The 20,057-nt window shown below is 47.1% G+C and overlaps 1 protein-coding gene across 2 annotated transcripts in view; it reads right to left on the bottom strand.

The window, feature by feature from the left end:
* Window positions 1-763: 763 nt before the first annotated feature.
* Window positions 764-20,057, bottom strand: part of LOC119449757 (uncharacterized) — a 74,869-nt gene continuing 55,575 nt past the window's right edge. Inside the window, exons 1-3 of one of the 2 annotated variants that reach the window (XM_037713016.2) lie at window positions 4,119-5,342; window positions 2,753-2,953; window positions 764-1,648 (exon numbers count right to left, since the gene is read on the bottom strand). In XM_037713016.2, coding sequence (XP_037568944.1) covers window positions 1,492-1,648; window positions 2,753-2,937 — 342 coding nt within the window. In that variant the 5' untranslated portion in view covers window positions 2,938-2,953; window positions 4,119-5,342 and the 3' untranslated portion in view covers window positions 764-1,491. Of the gene's footprint in view, window positions 1,649-2,752; window positions 2,954-4,118; window positions 5,343-20,057 lie in introns of those variants that run through there. The other variant, XM_049668389.1, reaches the window with a different exon arrangement.

Raw genomic sequence — 20,057 nt, 5'->3', positions numbered from 1 at the left:
AGCAAGGCATTCACCAGAAGGCTCAGATGCGGTGCACACCCTGGTGCAGCCATGTGTAAGTATGTTGACGAGTTAAAAGAGGAAGAGCAGCGTCCAACGAAGACGACATTGTGTGTATTGCAACGAATGAATGAATGGATTTATTAGAAGGACTGGCACATGGGCCTGCTTTGGGAAAGAGTATGCACGACACCCGATAATACGCAGGTAGGGATGATACTCAACACCTACCGGTGAATGCCAAGATGCTCTTGAGAAGATGGCCTTGTCCGTTGCGACAGCCTCCTGCGGCTGTCGCACTCAATGAGTTTAGAGCCGGAGGAATATGGCTGAAATCGGCGGCTCCTCCCCCCCCCTCCCTCCCTGAAGGCGAATGCTTCGCCTGATTGTTTCTTGTTCCCCTGATAGACTTTTAATTTTTTTCACTGATAACAGAGAATTGTGCATGCGCGCACAAGCTGGCGCTTTAACTTAAATAACGAGTGTGTCTCCCGTACCACTGTAGGACCGCGTATGTACATACGGAGCTTAAAAATTTACCTCAATTTCGATTCCTTCGAATAAGCGTGAATTGTCAGATGGCTCTGAATGGCGCTTAGAAATGACAGAGTCTGCATGTGTTTTTGAAGGAACGTCTTGCAACATTTCAGCGCAGTCGCTTGGCATGTTCTGCGTGTTGTAAGTGCGTATAACAACGTTCCTGTCATTACAGAACAGCTTGCGGTATGAAGTAAATGCAGCTGTGACAACAGAACAGTGAGACAGAGCTCGAGGTGGAGAAAAATAAATTATATCTAGTAAAGGCGTAGAGACAACAGAGAAGTCGAATTGACGTGTTTTGTATGCAGCTTTCCATACGATGGTCACTAACGGACTAATTAACGACTTTATTATAAACACATTTTGGCGTCATGTACACACTGTGACAGTTGGAAGAGACCACAATGAAAGGTTGAATAATCAAAGACCGTCCATATTCTGTACCGCCCTCCATGGTTGATCTTCGCGGCGTCCACTGGTGAATTGAATTGGATTCTGGCGTTTATGTGCCATAACCACGATTTGATTTTGAGGCATGCCGAAGTGGGGACTCCAGATTACTTTCGAACACCAAGGGATCTTTAACGTGCCCCCAATGCACGGGACACAGGCGTTTTTGCATTTAGCCTCTATCGAAATGCGGACGCCACGGCCGGGATTTGATCCCGCGACCTCGTGCTTAGCAGCGCAACACCATAGCGGCGGGTGGCCAGTGGTGTACGCTGGCCCACGACAACAGGCTATTGTGCCCGACAGCAGGCACAATAGCCATCGCGGCGCAAAAATTAACTGAGTTAGCTATAGTTCGGCGACCCTAGTTTGCAGCAATTGTTTTGGTACATGTCGATCATAATAGCTTCGAAGCAATCCGATCATGTTAGTCAAACAATTAAAAACAGTTTTTACTACGCCAAACGTATCCTTCCGAGCAAGCGTTGTCGAAATGAGGGTTCAATAGTGGTTGCGTCGCTGCTTCTTTCCATGGCCATAGACTCGACCATGGTGCTTATGGACAACTTTGTGAGTTCGACGATGAACAGGGATGAGCATCTTGTGGTGGTGATGGACCTTGTGAACGTTTCGGCGTGTGTGGAGCCGCTCTTCATACCTGTGCAAAGAAAGGTCTGAATGGGTGTACTGCAGGCTTTCCCGAAAAAAAGAGAGAGAGAGAAAAGAAAGCTGCTACGAGCGCTTAAAAAAATGAAGTGTTTCCCCTTAGATTGCACAGGCCTGTACATGCATACATATATGCATATTCAAGCGATATACTTGCTGGGCAAATTGGTATGGTTTTCTGTACATACTTTGGAACAGCGCGAAAGACGGCATGGACAGACTTCAAGTGAGCTCTCCGTTGCGGCGATGTTATCTTTATTAGTTCCAGTGCCATTTTTTCTCATTCATTTATTTTATTCTAATTTATTCCTGTATTTTACGTTGCATAATATGGAGAAATGGAGTAGCAAAGGTACTCTTTACCTCAACATCTTCCCAGCAACCAATGTATAACACAACAGAAGAGATACATACACACAGAACACACAAAAACGCCCGCGCGCACTTTCCTTGTCGATGATATAAGAGTGCAATGCACATGGCAAAGTGAAACAACACGAGCGCATATTGCAACCTCGTCTTGCTTTCTGCCCTGTGTATTACGCTGTTTTATTCTTTGACAACGTTACACCAACTGCGCTACACTTCTAGACTTTCGCATGTTCTTGTGTATGTCTCCTGATCGCGCCCATTCCAAAGAACGTACAGCAATATACTCGTATCCATACATATAAAACTCAGGGCGCAGGAATGTACGTAATTAGTCCTCCCATTATGAATGCTTGAACACCCCAGAATTTATTTATTTTATATACGTACGTGCATTTATTTCTGTATGGACGCACAGGAGCATGAAATGATGAGACTACTTTCGACGGTTCCAATAGCGACAACATTGCAAAAAAAAAAAAAAAAAAAAAAAAAAAAAACTACATGTATATATACCCTGAGAAGATACATGCAAGTTTCATCAGACGTATGTATGAACAAATCCCTACGCACGGCACCTTTATGAACACTACTCACTGCACACCGGTACAAAAGCCATTGCACACATTTTACCAGAATTTCTGGCGACTGACAGAGTACGAGACGGTGGCTATACAGCGCCGGCCTCTCACCAGCCACAACCCTCAGCCCCAGAATGCGTACTCACGGTACGGGCAGGAAGTAGTGTACAGGGTAGTACATGCGCTCTTCGATGGGAATAGGCAGAAACATGGGCAGCAGCCGGAACCCTCCGCTGCCCACGGCAGCCAGGGCTGCCTTGAGGAACTTGCCCTGCAGGCTGGGCTGCACCAGCGCGAGGAGCAACAGCGCCCGCGGCCACTGGCCCCGCATCCTTGACGCAGCAAGCCTGTAACCGCGCATGTTCGGCCAATGATTAGCAACATATCGCCGCAATGAGCGTTAAATCGCGAGAAAGCATGTTCCGCGTCTGCTGACTGTGCCGCCAGTGAATATTCACAACGGCCACCTGAATCCCTCGCAATCACGTCATCACATCCACCATTTTGCAGAACCACTGACATCATGACAAGCCCCACCTGATGATCAGAAATTCATGGTCATGAATATTCAGAAAACGCCTGTGATCTCAGAATGTAAGATATAACGAGATGGGGGGGCCAAGAGCGCTTACGTTACAGTTTTGCGAGCTGGTCCCTGTTCCTCAGTTTCACAGGGCTCTCCGAATGCTAGAACAAAGGAGCCGTCTTTATAGTGGGCAGCAGGCAAATCGGAATCCAAACGAGATGGTCACCGGCAGTGCAGTCGGAAATCAGTGGAGTCACCCACCAAACTTCGGAAAGAGTGCTACAGCGTGCAAGGCCAGGCAGCTCACTGGCGAGCAAGTGACCGCTCCCGCACCCTTTGGTTGCATGTCCCCCCAAACTTGAATTCCCGATATCGGCTAATGTTAAACAACTTTTACGAATGAAAAGTTTTTTGAATCCAACCCTGGCCTTGGATTATTCACTCTCTCTCTCTCTCTCTCTGTTCATCCCTCTCCACTTCTTGCACCCCTTGCCCAATTCGCAGTGTCCATCTTTAGCAGCAGAAATACTTAGGACCATGTAACGTAAGATACTTCAAAACCCTGCTTCAGGCGCGCACGGGATCACATATTGCTCATAACCTGCATGTTCTTTGAATGAGTCATGATTCATGTTCGGTGACCAATGGCAAAAAGTAAAAAAACATGCTTGTTTGCGCTTGACTTTGAAAGACGGCCCTGCCACTAACCTAATCGGTGGCACTTTTTCGCAAGGCTAAGTCCACCTTGATCAAATAACCTCCTTCTATCCTTACTGAGCATGTGTGTATACACGCAGAAATATACGATATGTTTCCATATGCTTGACATCAAGTTTTTTGACGTCAAGTTTAAAAGCAAACGATAAGTGAGCGATGTTTAAACACCCAAAAAGTGACACTCCCTCGCCTCTCAGCGAACGCATAACAGCAGTCATCCTTAAATGGGTTGAACTTCCAGTTAAGAATATCGAGGTGACGACGCTTACCTTGATGCCGTATGAGTGGCAGCTTCCAAGCCGGACTTGAACCGCGTTTCTCGCTGTCTCCGGGATGGTATACTCTAAAGATGCTGTACCAATGCGCTCATCCTTTTATGCAGCAAACGAGAGCGGTCCTTTTTCTTAGTTCTCCCAGGGTTTACAGATTTCAGGCGACAAGAAACTGCTGACGCTCTTGTGCAAACTGGGAAGAGGTCTCTTGTTATTTTCTTTGTCGTTTGCAGCGAAAAGAAAAGAGACATGTACTGCGTGGCAGTCAGCGCCTTCCTCGGGGCGATTGTCTGGAAAGACAGCCTAAGGACTTTTTTACCACCGCGCGAAACTACGCACGGCTGCACACCTCTTTTTGTTTTGCTGTTCGTACCCTTCTAAATCTGGCTGCATGCTTCAAGGGCCAAGAGAGCATAACAACAGATGAAAATGGTGAAGCAAAAAAGTTACTTAGCAAAAATATAAAATACCTTGTAGGAATGCGCACAATGTGACACGAAGTTCAATGCAGTGTTTTGACCACGTGCTTGTCGTGAGCGTCTGAGGGAACAGCGCTGCCTATCGACAGGTTCCTGACGATTTACAATGGGCATTGGCATCCCTCGTGCGCACATACACGTGTCATGGATGCTTATCGAAGCAAACCATGGATCTGACTGCAAGTCACGAACTTAAGGTAAATAAGTCCCATAAGTTAACTCAATAAGTTAACAATGGGCAGTCGGGAAAACGCCAGGCTAAAAGAAATCTTGGCAACAGTTTTATTTATTTGATTTCAGTTGCACTGGGCCTGGGTCTCAAATTGACAAAATGCTTTATTGCACTCTGACTAAATTTTCTTTTTCGCTTTCTCTCTTGCTTTTCCAAGGATGATAATGTAAACAGTTTGTTCACGTGGAGTGAGTTTGCCTGCTATTTTTTTTTAACAGACTGCAGTTTTCGGGTTAAATTGAGTATTTAGATTTTCCTTAAGGCGAAATTCCCCAACTTGAACTAGCAACCACGGACGGCAGCGCGCATAGGTGGTCCCATGTTGCCCCGTTCTGTGCTACAAGGCTTGTCTGAAAAGTATTCGACCTTATTTATTTTAGAGAGAACTGCGGGGTGCAGCTTGGCCACACTGTGCGATATTGGAGGAAGGTCCGTGGTGTCTTTATCCTGCAAGTGGCGTGTCCCTTAGTTACATGCACTGCTGTGTAGGAGCAGTTGAGTACTGCCGTCTCGTCTCGGCCTGATATTGAGCGAAGAAAAATAACGGAGCAAATTTAACAAAGATAGTAGGATAGTAGGGTAAATCACGCGAATAGTGATTTTTGAGAACGAATCGAATACGAATTGAAAAGTGCCAGAAGCGAATCGAATATTTTTCGAATAATGAACAGCCGTTATCAGAGTTAATTTAAAACGATGATCCCATCCCAGTATTCTTAAAGTAAGCAAGTTTCTTTCATTACATAGTACGTTATGCAACATTGCTTATTAAAAGCACAAATGAAGAATTAGGAGCAAACCAGGAGTCTCTTCGCATGCACAAGACTCGTAATACAGCGCGAATGATCGCTGTATTAAGAGGCCTGTAAAGTATGGCTAAGTGACGCAGCCTGCTCCACTACGCAAATTCTCATGTTTTATGTCTATACTATAGTATAGACTATACTTTTTTACCATATTTTGCTCAAATTTTATGTTTATTTGGTTGCAGTTGACATTTCGAAATCGAATAGGACCCTATTCAATTCGTTATTCGAAAGTTTCGAATATTCGCACACCCCTAAAATATAGCGCATAAATTCATGCACAATGCTTGCTGAGAGGCAAGCAGAAGCAATGCGGGAGATACAAACAGCGTTTGTAGTGATGGTATGTCATGAAGCAGATTAAAATGAGGTACAACGGCTTCAAGAAAATCCAAACATCTGTGGAGAGTGAGCAGCGCTATGGGAGGCATTCAACAAGCCATACTGATACGATCGTTTATAAAGTGCGAACCACGTTAGGGGGGAGCGTCGGCTTACTGTTGGAGAAGTTGAGCACCTGGCAATAGCAACAAAGATCCCATGAATGCATTTTTAAATACGATTGGAGTGCGCATGCAGCGGGTTCCAGTCAAGTTTTACCAAGAATTTCGACAGAGGAATTCGAAAACGTGGAAACTGCAACATGAGAGCGCCCCTGTTCACGCGGCTCAAATAAGTCCGTCTTTTTTGGTACGGCAGAGTATTTAAGTGTTTCGTCAAGCTGCATAAAGTCGCACCTGGGACGTAAGCCCGCGCCTCTTTTGGTTGTTCACAGGATACGAAAGGCACCCGAAAGGAACGCACTTTGGAACCCAAGAGGACACCATGTGCAACGCGACGGCTGCCCAAGGAGCACTTCCCCCGGAGGGATTCCAGAACTCTTTCGCGAAGTAAAAAAATCTGTGGTAATTTAACGTTAAATGTGTGGGCCAACTTGAAATTTGGGGCCGGGCCGACTTAAAATTGGGGGCCACGAGTGCCACGACGGGGCCACGAGGCCACACGAGTGCCACGGTGGATGTACAGATACACAGGTGCCTGTGCGAATGCATACATATGCAAACATTTGACCAGCCCTAAAGAAAACCGATGTTACTGATAGCTGTTAAAACCATTACTGATGTTAAGCGTACAAATAGCAGGCGGCGCCTCCGCCACGAAGTTGTACACTCTAGTTCTGCTAAAAGTGTTCTGCGGTTCCGCCTGCCCACGGGCGCGCGAGCGAGAGTTACAAAAAGAAGTAGAAGGGTGAAGAGAGGGCGCCGCACGGAAATCGCACAGAGGGGGGCGCCGCCTCAACTTAGTTCAAATCGCCCGCCGAATCGAAGTCGCGCATGCGCAATCGACTTTCTCCCAGAACGCGTGAAAAAAAGCTCTCCCCTGCAGTTAAGCCACCCAACGCCTCATGTCTTTATAGGAGGCGTTGAGCCACCGTACCTCAGTTTTTCCGTCCTCCATGGCGAGCGCGCACTCCAGCCCGGTCGTGCACTCATCATGGTTCTTGTTCTCACCCTGGAGGTTGCGCCCTCTCATGACCCGATCTTGCTCCATATACATGCTTGATTGCACTTTTTAACCACGGCCGCTCGATGAAACGCACGAGGTGCGGCCTGCCACGTCGCCCAAAACCGGTGTGAGGCGCCTAGTTCTCCGCGCCATCGCAGCGGCGCCACTGCTCCGGGACAGGCGCGCGGGTGTGAGCGTTTTTTTAGGCGCCGTCCGCATGCTTCGCGCAGGGGCCGCTCTTCGCGTTTACATTTTATTGACGCGAGAGTTGTGCTTTTTGTTTCCAAAATATAAATTAAATATCAACGCTGCCTGCAAGGATATCAATATAGCCTGGAGTCGGTATTGGGCCGCTAATAGGCTCACATAGGCCAGGACGGCACACTTCTGCCGCTGGTTTCGAGCCTTATGTCCATCATTCAAGAGAACTGGCGAGTTCTTTATTGTGAGGCAGTACTGCTGATACAGTGGGCGCTTGTTTTTTTTTTTTTTTCTTTTTTTTTGGTGTGCTCATTTACTTACCTCGCTTGACCAAGTCTTGTTTGCTGGTAAAAAATAAAAAAAAAAGTTACATGAAACGTCTTACAAATGCGTGCATAATGACATAAGTTTGTATAACTATTTTCTGCTAGATTTCTTTAGTTTCACCTTTCTAGAATAATGGGGTAGGCAACAGTTTACAACGTATACATCGTACATTCAGCCACGTTGCCGGCGTGTGGCATACTTATGTAAAGACGATGCAGTAAAAAAAAGTTGTTCAGCGTGAATCGAGCACTTTTAAGAAAAACAAAGAGGAAAAAGAACCCTGGTAATATGAAACTTGTTACAAATGCGTGCATAATGACAGGTTTGTATAACTATTTTCTGCTAGATTTCGTTAGTTTCACCTTTCTAGAAAAAATGGGGTAGATAGCAGTTTATAACGGATCGTACATTAACCACCTTGCCGATATGTAGCTTATTTATGTGAAGACGATGCCGTGAAAAAAAAAAAAGTTGTTCCGTGTGAATAGAGCAATTGCAATGGTGAAAAGAAAGAAGATCGAGGGAGGCTGTATTTTCTTTATTCACACGATGTGAAGCCATGGAAAAGCGCCTCGTTCAACAGCTTTAAAATAGTTACTATCTTCCGTGACGGACGCTTGTAGGCAGTTCGCCAGTAGCAGCTGTAACAATTTGCTTAGAAACACCTTACACAGTTCCTCAGTGTGGCCGTCGGTGAAGGGAAGCGAACACGCCAATTAAAAACGTGTCCCTCGCTCCCAAATGCTTCCTTTGCCACTTATCCCTGTCGCGAAATGTTTTTTCAGTCGTGCTTTACGGCGTTCTACGTCGCACGGAAACTCAGGGTACCGGATTAATGGTTCTTTTCTTGCGTTAGTAACACACAGCGTAACGCAACAGTTGCGCGGGATAGTGCCACATGCAACACGACAAGGACCTCGACACATTTATACTACCACGTGTGCGGACTAAAGGCGTGCAAGCATGCGTGCAAGCAAAACGCGAAATCTCTCCCGCGGCGCCTTCCCGGAGGGAGAGGATGGATGGATGGATGGATGGATGGATGGATGGATGGATGGATGGATGGATGGATGGACGGACGGACGGACGGACGGACGGACGGACGGACGGACGGACGGACGGACGGACGGAGAGTGAACCCTTTAAACCGGGCGGTGGCATACGCCACCTAGCCATGACTATTACCATATTTTGTACTTTGTGGTGGGTGAAATTTCACCCCTGCCTTGATTTTATCCACCAATCAGGTAACCTCTGTTTGGTTATTTCTACCCGCTTAAAGTCTATTTTGCCTTCACTGTCCCTAAACCCCAATGCTTTGAAAAAATCAGCCCCGTTGCCTTGCACTGTAGGGTTAAGCCCTTTACAGAAAAGTATGAGGTGTTCAGCCGTTTCCTCTTCTTCTCCACACGCACAGCACAACGTGTGCTGTGCGTGTGGAGAACTATACCTTGGTACTTGGCTCGGTACATCTTAGTCCGCAATACTCCCGTCCTGGCTTCAAACAACAAAGAGCTTCCCCTAGAATTATCGTAGATATTTTCTTTGGCAATTTCTTGCTTGAAAGTTCGGTATGTTCCCAGTGCTGATTTCGTCTGCATCCCTGTTTTCCACAGACCCCTCTCTGTTTCCTTAACCTTATTCTTAACCGCTGTTTCCTGGTTTGCACCCCTCCTGCAGTCCAAATATTTGATTGACAGCTTTCTGGTCAGCTTCCTCCATTTTGTATCAACATTCCTCATGTACAAATAACTGAAAACTCTCCTTGCCCAACGCTTTTCTGCCATTTCTCTCAATCGCTCCTCAAATTCTATCTTGCTGCTGGCTTCCCTGCCCTCGAATGACGTCCATCCCATGTCACCCTGTACCCCCTGATTTGGTGTATTTCCATGTGCTCCCAGAGCCAGTCTACCTACCCCCTCGCTGCTTAACTTCCAACCTTGCTCGAACCTCTGATCTCATGCACAGGACCGCATTGCCGAAAGTCAAACTAGGGACCATCACCCCTTTCCAAATCCCTCCCACCACTTCGTACCTATTGTAATTCCACAGTGCCCTATTTTTCATCACAGCTGCATTTCTGCTACCTTTAGCCGTCACATATTTTTCATGTTCCGTTAGGTACTCAGCCCCATTGTTTATCCACACTCCAAGATATTTGTACTTATCCACCACCTCCAGCGTAACGTCCTGTATCCTATGCTCGCTGCCCTGATTATCATTAAAAGTCATGACTGCCGATTTTTCTTTACTACAAACCTAAGCTATCTCCCTCTTTACCACAGATGTCCATTAATCTCTGCAAGTCTTCCTTGCTGTCAGCCATAAGTACAATGTCATCCGCATACATCAGTCCTGGTAATGACTGTTTAATCCATTCTCCTTGCTTGAAATAGGAAAGGTTGAAGCCAAGTCCGCTCCTCTCTAATTTTTTCTCTAATCCTTGTAAATACAGCATGAACAACAGAGGTGACAGAGGGCACCCCTGCCTAAGCCCCTGCTGTATCTCTATAGGCTCAGATACCTTGTTTTCCCATTTTATAAGCACCTTGTTACTTTTATAGATATCTTTCAAAAGATTTCTTACTCCATCTTCCACCTCTAGCTCATTAATGTCACTTGATATGTATTCCAGCATTTTTTTGTTTTCCTCTTTGGCATTTGCTCCTGTCCACAGGTATACAAAGCCAAGGAGTGTCTGCTCTCCTGCAACTTTCCCTTTTAGTCATAAATGCTCCTTGCATTCCTGTTTGACCCTTTGCCAGTTCATACTTTTATGAATGAATGCACCAATTCCACCCCCTTTTCTGCTGCCCTCTGTTCTATTGCAATATTCCCATGCATAGTCAGGATTACAGGGAGGTTGCTCCATGTCCCTAAGATGTGTCTCCACAAACCCGTATACCATCAGCTTTTCTTGCCTTAGTTGCTCGTCTATCTCCTCCCACTTCAGCCTATTCCTGCCACCTTGCATGTTAATGTACCCTATGTCAGAATGACCTTGCCCCTGGTGCTTACGTCTATTTCTTCTCCTACCGATTCTACGTTTCTTGAATCTTGGGGCCTCTCTGGGTCCGTCTTCGTTTACACTGGTGGTCTTAGGGCTCTGGGTCCCCCCAAAAAAGCCGTAGCTTGGCGCCCTATCCTACTACCTACGCTCCCGCCCGTGGCACCACTGTAGTGAATGCCATCCTGTGCAAAAGGGTGGGAGCCAGACTCGTACACTTCCCGGTTTACCTCCATTGTGCCGTACCCAAGTGGTCTGCTCAGACCCCTAATGACCCGGTTAGCCTCAAGCACCTTCCATTCCATCTCGCTAGCCTGGCCCCGGACATGTGGGATTGTGCATATGGTCACATGCACATTCGCAGAGGTTTCTCTGAGTTTACGCAACCCAACCTCTAACTGTCCGTTTAGGTTCTGGCTCCTTCCCTTCAGCACATCGTTGAGACCAGCATGGATAACGACCAGATGTTTATGCTCGAGGTTGTCTGATACCACCTTCTGAGCTTTTGCCATTGCGTCAACCATGCACTTCCCTGACTGGGCCTCCACCCTCACCTGCCCGTCTGCCTTCACTGTTGAAAGGACGCCCTCCTTAACCCTAGCTACGTTGGAGTCCCCCACCACTAGGACCCTTTGCTCTACACGTTTGCCTCCCGCCTGCGATTGTCGTCCTCCAGTTCGCGCTAGCTGGTTCTCCACCCGCCGTGCGCCACTGACACGTGACGATGTGCTCCCTGCCGTTCGTCCCTTCCCACCCGAAGCCTGCCGCACTACCTCGCTGTAGAGTTGTGGAACCGCCGTGTTGCCGCCGGCTCTCGCCTGCTGTTCAACGGCCCCTAGGCGTCCCTCCCTGCTCTCATGGCATGCCTCTGCCTGAGTCTCCGCGCTGTCCCCGCCGCCCGCCTGAGCTGACCCGGGATTACGCGCCGCCTGTGCCATTAGCGCCTCCACCCACTCTTCCAGCACGGCCCGCTTTTCCCGTTCTTCTTGTAGCTCGCCAGCTTTTCGCTTTACCAGGACGGCCTCGGCCTCCTCCCTGTGAAGCAACTCGCCGATCCGAGTTTCGAGCTCAATTCGCCGCTCTCGCTCCACCTTCAGCTCCTCTTTGAGCTCTTCCACACTGGCTGCCCATTCCCCTTCCATCCGCCGCACAGCCCCCTTAAATCCTTCACACGACCTGCACGCGAAGCTAGCCTCCTCAGCGTCGGCTAAACTGGCGAAGTGCGTCTCGTCCAAATAACACCAACCTTTGCACTCCTCGCACTGCACCAGCTCGTCATCACCCCTGTCCTTCCTAGGCTGCCGCACCATTGTCTACCCGTCCACCTAACGAGAAAGCCCGCCAAAATACCTGAACAAAGCACCACGGTAAGCCATACGGCAAACTCGCTATCCGGCTACCTCCGCTAGCTTCCCGAACGGGGTTTAAAACTGCCGCTTTATTCACCATGCAACACGTGCGCCACAACCCGCTTCCAAAAAAAGAAAAATTCGCTACCTACTAACGTCCTACCAAACTAACCAAGAAACTAAAAAAGCATGAAAAACAATATATATAGATAGCTCGGGTACCCTAACACTTCTATCAACCAAATAAAAATAAACAAAAATTGAACTTATCCACTGCTCCTGCTGCGCTGAGCTCCACTCGGCCACTCCACTCGCTGCCAGTTTAGTCCCGCAGCAGTAGCGCCACCCCTAAAAAAGCGGCGGCAAATGTCAACTTTTGCTTCACAGCTCCGCGTGGCTCCGCCCATACTTCGCCGCGCGACGTGGCAGGCCGCACCTCGTGCGTTTCATCGAGCGGCCGTGTTTTAACCGTCTGTGTACCAGCAGTGAGCGCGGCGTTGTGTCTTATCGCGATTTTTTTTCACCGCTTCGCAACAGCCACGGAGCAAGAAACCGGCAACAGCGTTCCGCGCGAGACTAAATACCGACCGCAACATCGCCCAAGGTTAGCGGTATAGAAAACATCATGCTGGCAACTCTGGGCTGCTCTCTAAAATTAGCTCTTTTATGTACCCAGAATGGAGGCCAAAATTCCCTAGTGAAGTCGACCAGTTTAACAGGCGAAGTGAAACTCGCTGTGCATATTTTTTCGCTGCTGCCCATATGATTAATGATGGACCCGCCTATGCGCATTATTCTGTTTATAATATTTTTTTGTGTTTGTTTGTTTTAGCCAGGATTGCGTTATCTCGCGAGCGCTCACATGAATTCACGGGGAGATTGTTAGGACTGTCAACAACTTCATATTCGGCGATGCCTTATGTCTTGTGTGGCATATGCGATCATTTGAATGAATCGTCTTGGTGGCGACGATTGTTGACCCTTTTTGTGTATGTAAGTGGTCGATTGTGCGCGATAAGGAATCGCTTATTCGCATTAACCTGTGTGTGTGTGATTATTTGACAAGAAATTTAGGTCGCTCCGCGGTAAAGCTTCAGGCACCGTGTGTGTTCTCAAATTGCGCAATCTGTTCGTTCACATCTGTGCGCCCCTCATGATTCCAAAAAGTCACGTTAGAAACATGATCTTTCCGTTTTTTTTTTTCTTTTTCCTTTTTTTGTTTTTTTTTTGACCAGTGAGTTGTTGCCGGTTAGAGCTACGGGAAGTCCGCGTGGCAGGTCGAAAAAGTAAATCGACTATTGCAATGCACCTGTAGAACGTCAGCGCGTTTGTCAACGCAGGTTATAGGCTGACTTTATTTGAACTTGTGAATCGATAAGTCACGCAATGTGTGCTGCTATGAGATGCAGAATATGCAAAGGCACAAACGGAACCGAGATCGAGTTTTCTCAGACGTGCAAAATTTTTACAATAATCGTTCAGGTAATCCTGCTAGCTGAAACCATGCAGTGCTGATGGCATGCTGATTGCAAAATAAACTGCACTACCATAAGTTTAGCAACTGCCTTGCGGAATAGATAGCATTACATTTGCTAAATGTGTTGAGCATCGACAAGATCAAACGACCTACAGAACGCTGATTTGCGCACGGCAAGATATGTCAAGGACGGGTGTGCTAGGCCAGGGAAGCTAAGAAACCGCCACAAGAAACAGCTGGGAGGGCAGGTAGGGGAATGGCCTCGAAGTTCACGCAGAAACAAATATAGGAATGCTAGGCGCCGCCAAGCCGTTAAACATCAGGTGAATGTTGAAGAGTGCGACAGTGACTAACGTAACAGAAAATAATTTTAAGAATGAGGGGGGGGGGGGGGGGGGCCCGCATAAAAGGCGTTAAGAACGAGTCGAGAGAGCGTCTCATCACGGCCCACACCGTGTCACGGCCCGAACACCAGACGGCCGTGACCAGTCGGGCGGCCGTCGTAAGGCGCCAGCGGCGCGCCGGCGATGATGATGATGATGATGATGATTTATTGGCATCCCCTTTGAAACGGGGCGGCGACAAATAGTCACCTAGCCTGCTTGATTTAATCAGGTATACTATACATGTTCTTTATCTAGCATTTTTGTATACCTCTCATTAATATTCTTTTTCAAAAATTTACCTTGTACCTCTGCCTATGATTTTAAGAGATCAGGTCGTATCCATCTTTTCCCTGCTTTTTTTCCACCAGTACTCTAATCGTCTCTTGCTGACCTCTACGGCTGATCTGTTTATGTTTCCTTCCACTTTGAACCCAAGCGCTTCTGGGAGTTGCACGTTACCTACGGTTCTCGCTGGGTGGATCCCGTCGCATTCCATTAGGATATGCTGAGTGGTCTCTGGATCTTTACTGCAGCATACACATGTCTCATCTAGTTCCGAATATTTGTTCCGATATGTTTTCGTCCTTAGGCAACCGGCTCGAGCCTCAAATAGCAAGGCACTGCCCTTTGTGTTATCGTACAGATTTTCCCTTCTAATTTCTTTCTTCTCATTCTTGTAAATCTCCATTGTCCTTTTCGTTTCCATTCTTTGCATCCAATTCACGGTCTCTATTTCTCTCACTTTCTTTCTGATGACCCCTGGTTGTCTATTTACAGTTTCGATTATCCTGTACTTGGTTGCCAACTTCCTTGACCTCTTCCTCCATTCTGTGTCCACGCTTTTCATGTAGAGATACTTGTGCACTTTAGCCGCCCATTTATTTTCATCCATGTTCCTGAGCCTTTCTTCAAAACTAATTTTGCTTTGTGCTTCTCTGACTTCAAAAGAGGCCCAACCCATGTCTCCATGCACTGCCTCATTTGTCGTATTACCGTGTGCTCCCAAAGCCAACCGGCCTACTGATCTTTGGTTAACTTCCAAACCCGCCAATATATCCGATTTTAAGCATATAATGGCATTTGCGAATGTTAGCGCTGGCACCATTACTCCTTTCCAGATTCCACGCACCACCTCACTTATTGTGACCCCACAGTGCTCTGTGTTTCATTATTGCTGCATTCCGCTTCCCCTTTATTTTCAGATTATCTTGGTGGTTGCTTGAGTAATTCTTTCCTTCGTTTATGTGTACGCCGAGGTACTTATATTGCTTCACTATGGGTATTACTTGCTGTTGAATTGACACCACGAAGTTACTCGTGTGTTCATTAAAGATCATAATCCCTGATTGCGATATGTTGGCGAACAGCGCCGCGAACGGCACCTGTCAGAGCAATGGCATGTGAAGCAGACGACGGGACGAAGGCGCTCGGTGCTTCCAGTGATCTGGCACTGCGGGTTTTAAGGGCTGACGCACAGGAAAACGCATTTTTGTGTGTGCTTTTGAGAAAGGTCGTCACTTCTACAAGGCAGATCACATTCGTGGCATCAGGTAGTATATAAAGCAGAAAACGAGCTCAAATTGCGATGCAAATGCACCACGCGAACGGAGCTCACCGCGGCAAGCTAAGACGTGGAACTCCAGCAGTTATATTCCAGATGTTATTTTGCTTTGCACTGTAACATTACCGCGTATTTAATCATGGAAATATGTGAATGACACAAAAATTATGGACAAAAGAAAATAAGGACACATACGTCTTCCTTATTCTGTTTCTTGAGCTGCTTCGCCGATCGTACATATGTCAGTAAGTTCCCGTTCTCTGTCCGTTGTAGTTCTTTTAGCTTTGCAATGCTTCCCCATTCTTAATTGCTTATAAACTAGCCCAATATTCAGTCACGGCCCATTTTAAATAGCTTAGCGCGACGGGAGCCGTCGGTGGCGGCGAGTGTGAACACACCAATGCGTTGGCGTTCGTCGTCGATTCACAGCGCAGTCATGTGCCGGACGCAACCAGAGTTGGGAATTGCTAGAAAGGAAAATTTACATTAAAAGGAGGACTGATACACTGATATGACGGCAAAATGACTACAAATCTGAGTGTTCGCCTTCGGTGCCCAAGCCCCGGAGCCGTTACACTGCGAAGGCGAAAACAGGCAAGTGGGACACGAAGCTCTTGCGTATGAACGGCTCTTTTATTAACGTTAGAACAACTAGACCATAGAAAATAAGGGTCGGAAATGTACAGTGCCCAGCGATTGAAGCGCCGGCAGCGCGCGGCTGCCACCGTTTTTTTTTTTTTTTCGCACCACAGGTGAGCGCCGTGGGACCAAATGCAGTCATAATGCGTTACGAAAGTTCTCGCTTTCACTCTACACCACAATGCATCAGTTTGGCATCCCCAGCGCTTACAGTCAGTGCAAAAAGCGCTGGCGACCATGCGATTCGAGTATCGCGTTTCAATTGCCGAGCACTGTACGCGCTGTTGCCTACAGACCGCACATATACAGACTTTCTGCCTGAAAAACGCGATGCCGCGATGAACAACAATTGAATTGAATGGCCTAACCAGCCTCAGTCATGTTTCAGTAACTGTTGGTGCACCTAGCAACGCAACATGTATGATCAGACTTGGTTTTACGGCAGCGCCTGCTGGGCGCGGCCCGGCCGCCACATGCCATTACATTTGCGGCGCCGCCGCATGAAGGCGCCACCGGTCCAAATTCATCTCGCGCCCGGTGCCTATAGCTATAGGCGACTGGTCGATCATAGCACTTACCCCGTCGTAACACGTGCTAACTTAGATTTCTCATGAATAAATGAAACATAGTTTCATTTCTCTTCAGAATAAGCTGCAATTGTGAACCTTGCGCCCACGTTCATCTCCTGCGTGCACACACGTTGAAATCTGGCGCAGGAGGGGGAGGCGATAAGAAGGCGAGCGCTGCACGCAGTCGCGTGACTTCACTAGGGACATCTCCGCCTCGCAAATCTAGGGAACCGCACAAGACGAGATCTGGCAACACTGGTGTGTTCTGGTGGGGATTTAGTCGCTTTCCAGCGTTCCAAGCAACGTGCCTTGCATTATGGCGTTCCATGATACAGCAGCACCTCACGATGACGTTTGGGAGTACACGCTGACAGGCTTCGGCGATTTCCTCGAGCAGCGAAGCGTCGCCTTCACGGAGCCTATGCCCGCCAGCCGCGTCTGCAGCATCTGCGGCCGGGTGCCTTCTAGCTCGGTACTGTTGGCCTGCTGTCACGTTTTGTGCGATGATTGCCGAAGCAAAGCCTTCGAATTAGGAATGGTGTGCCCCTTCGACGGAAAAGCTTCCACGGAAGGCCAACTTGTCCGGCTTCGCTTCGAGCTGTCCGAGCTAGAGCAGCTGCACGTTGTGTGTATGGTAGGCGGCAGGAAGTGTACTACCTTCGCTGGAAAATTGTCCGCGCTGAGAGACCACCTGCGCGAATGCCTCAGCGGGGACGTGAAGTGTGCCATTTGCTGCCGATCCATCGCACGTGAAGCGGCCGTGAATCACTACAGGCAGTGCCGTGGCGGGAACGCTCCCCGTCATTCTGTAATCAACGCTTTAGTACACAGGGCCGTCGAAAAAATTCAAGGCATCAAAGATGATGTCGAAAGCCTGGTGCAACGGGCGGCGAACGAGCGTGACGGCGACGGCAATCTTGTGAACGTCGTCAACGGATTAGTTGAAAGACTGGCCACCGCTCACCGTGTGCTGTCCGAGGCGCAGGAAATGGGGAGCGCAGGTGGGGTGCGGAAAAGGCAGCGTTTGAATCACCGATGAAGCCACCGACGCCAGGACCGTCCCGTGCACCGTCAAAGCCCGGCATGACCATCGCTACATTTAAGTTCGCCCAATGTGTTCGCCGCGCGCAACAAACTCATGCAGACTACGAAGGAACACATGGTATGGAACTAGAAAAGGCAGTGCGGTTACACCCTTCGTATGTGTTGCCAGTTCTTGTCGGTAGCTACAGTGAAGAGGTGAAGGTAAAGTTCATTCTGGGCGTCCACTGTAGGCCCGCATGGAACGATTTTCTTGAGTAGCTTTTCTTGAGGAAAGTGACGGTGATCATCGCACACCCCAGAGATGAGACCAAGGACGTTAGGCTCACGGCACACCTTAATTATGCGAGACTCAAAATGCCGAGCCCTTCTTTGATGCACAGTGCGTGCTAGACAGATGAAGAGCTGGAAAGACATTGAACTTGAAGGCTACGTTATTAAAGGCATCGTCTACATGAATGTGTATTTTGAGTAACTGCTAGACAATACAGTTTTTGCAAATTTAGTTCCTTAGCTTCGTCACTCACCATCGCATACGAATCTGCCCTTGAAGCCGTGTCGCACACCCTTTGCTGCTGCAGAGGTAGAATAATTTTCCATCCATTTTTTTTTTTTTTTCTGGAGGGATCTCAGCAAGCAAGCTTGGAGATATTTTGTACTTTTTTATTCTTGTGCAGATATGCTCTTCGAAGGCAGTTATGTCACTGTTCACATTGCTGGTTCATTATATAAAGTATGGTCACATCTGTGATGATTGCAACTCTCGTTTGACATTTTGCATGACAGTTAGTTTCATAAGCGAACGAACCAAACAGCAGCACATGACAATGAAGTAACCACAGGATTGCGGTGCTGGCATACATGATATTTTATTGCGATGGCAATAATATGTACATAAGATGTATGGACATATTTATTTTATTTATTATTTATTTTACCTTGAAGCGCACAGAAATTTACAGAGGGGAGTGGGGTACATAAATAGTAAACAAAATACAAAATGTAATAATATGTACAATTCTAATAACGTCTACAATACACAGGACGAGAGAATGTTAGGCTAATACAACAAAAAGTAGGAATGAAGATACAATGCGAAGAACCGCGTTAAGAAAAAAAAACTTCATGCGTCATCAAATAAGTGATTGTAAATGGTTGCACAAAATAGATTATGGTTCGAAATGGAAACGATATCTGGGGGAAGGTGGTTCCAGTTACTGGACGTGCGTGGGACAAACGAATAAAAAAAAAGTGTTAGTGTGGCAAGTACTAACGTGTACCTTATGGTGGTGATCTAAGCGGACTGAGCGATAAGATGGGGTCGTAACGAACTGGGTTTTCAATACTGCATGATGGTATATCTTATGGAAAAGTGTAAGACGACATGCATTGCGACGTGAAACTAGTGATGGCAAGGAAAGGGTGCATTTCATTAACGTGATACTGCTAGTACGATTGTAGTTGAAATGATACAGAATAACGCATCACGTTTTATATTATTCAAGTGAATAAGTTAAGTGCAATTGAAAGGGGTCCCAAATGGAACATGCGTATTCAAGTTTTGAGCGCTGTAGTGTTTTATAGATTGTTAGTTTCACACTTCCAGGAGCTCTACTAAAGTTACGTCGTAGGTACCCTAGCATACGGTTACCATTGTTAATAATGTAGTTAATGTGATGTTTCCAGCTTAGATCAGTTGTGATATGAATTCCGAAGTATTTATAAGAACAAACAGATTCTAGAGTAGCGTTATTTAGGGTATAGGTAGCAGAGGGTCCGTTAGTGCGTGAAACACGTAAAACTGCATTTGTTAGTGTTAAGTTCCATGTGCCAAGTTCTGCACCGATGAGCAATATTAGAGATATCGTTTTGCAGTGAACTAACGTCTAGGTTACTTGAAATTTCGCGGTAAACACAGTCATCTGTGAAGAGGTGAATTGAGGAGCTTATACAGTCAGGTAAGTCATTAATATAGATGAGGAAAACTAAAGACCCTAATACAGAGCCTTGAGGCACGCCAGAGGTAACAGGAAACGACGGTGAGTTGGAATTATTGGCAACAACGTACTGTGAGTGATTGCTTAAAAAATTCAATCCAAGTAAGAATGCTGTCAATGTTTAGGCTGCTAAGCTTGTAGAGTAATAGCTGGTGGTTAATCTTGTCAAAGGCCTTGGAAAAGTCCAAGAAGATACAATCGACCCAGGAACCACGTTCTAGAATGACGTGTAAGGAATGGGTAAAGCAGAGCAACTGTGTTTAACATGAGTATGATTTCCTAAATCTATGCTGCCACTTGCTAAAGAATGAATTAGATTCTAGGAAGGTGACCAGACTAGAGAAGATTATGTGCTCCAG

Source organism: Dermacentor silvarum, chromosome 1 (assembly GCF_013339745.2).
Source record: "Dermacentor silvarum isolate Dsil-2018 chromosome 1, BIME_Dsil_1.4, whole genome shotgun sequence".
In the NCBI taxonomy this organism is placed as follows: Eukaryota; Metazoa; Arthropoda; class Arachnida; order Ixodida; family Ixodidae; genus Dermacentor; species Dermacentor silvarum.
This window is presented reverse-complemented; position numbering and strand designations above follow the sequence as displayed.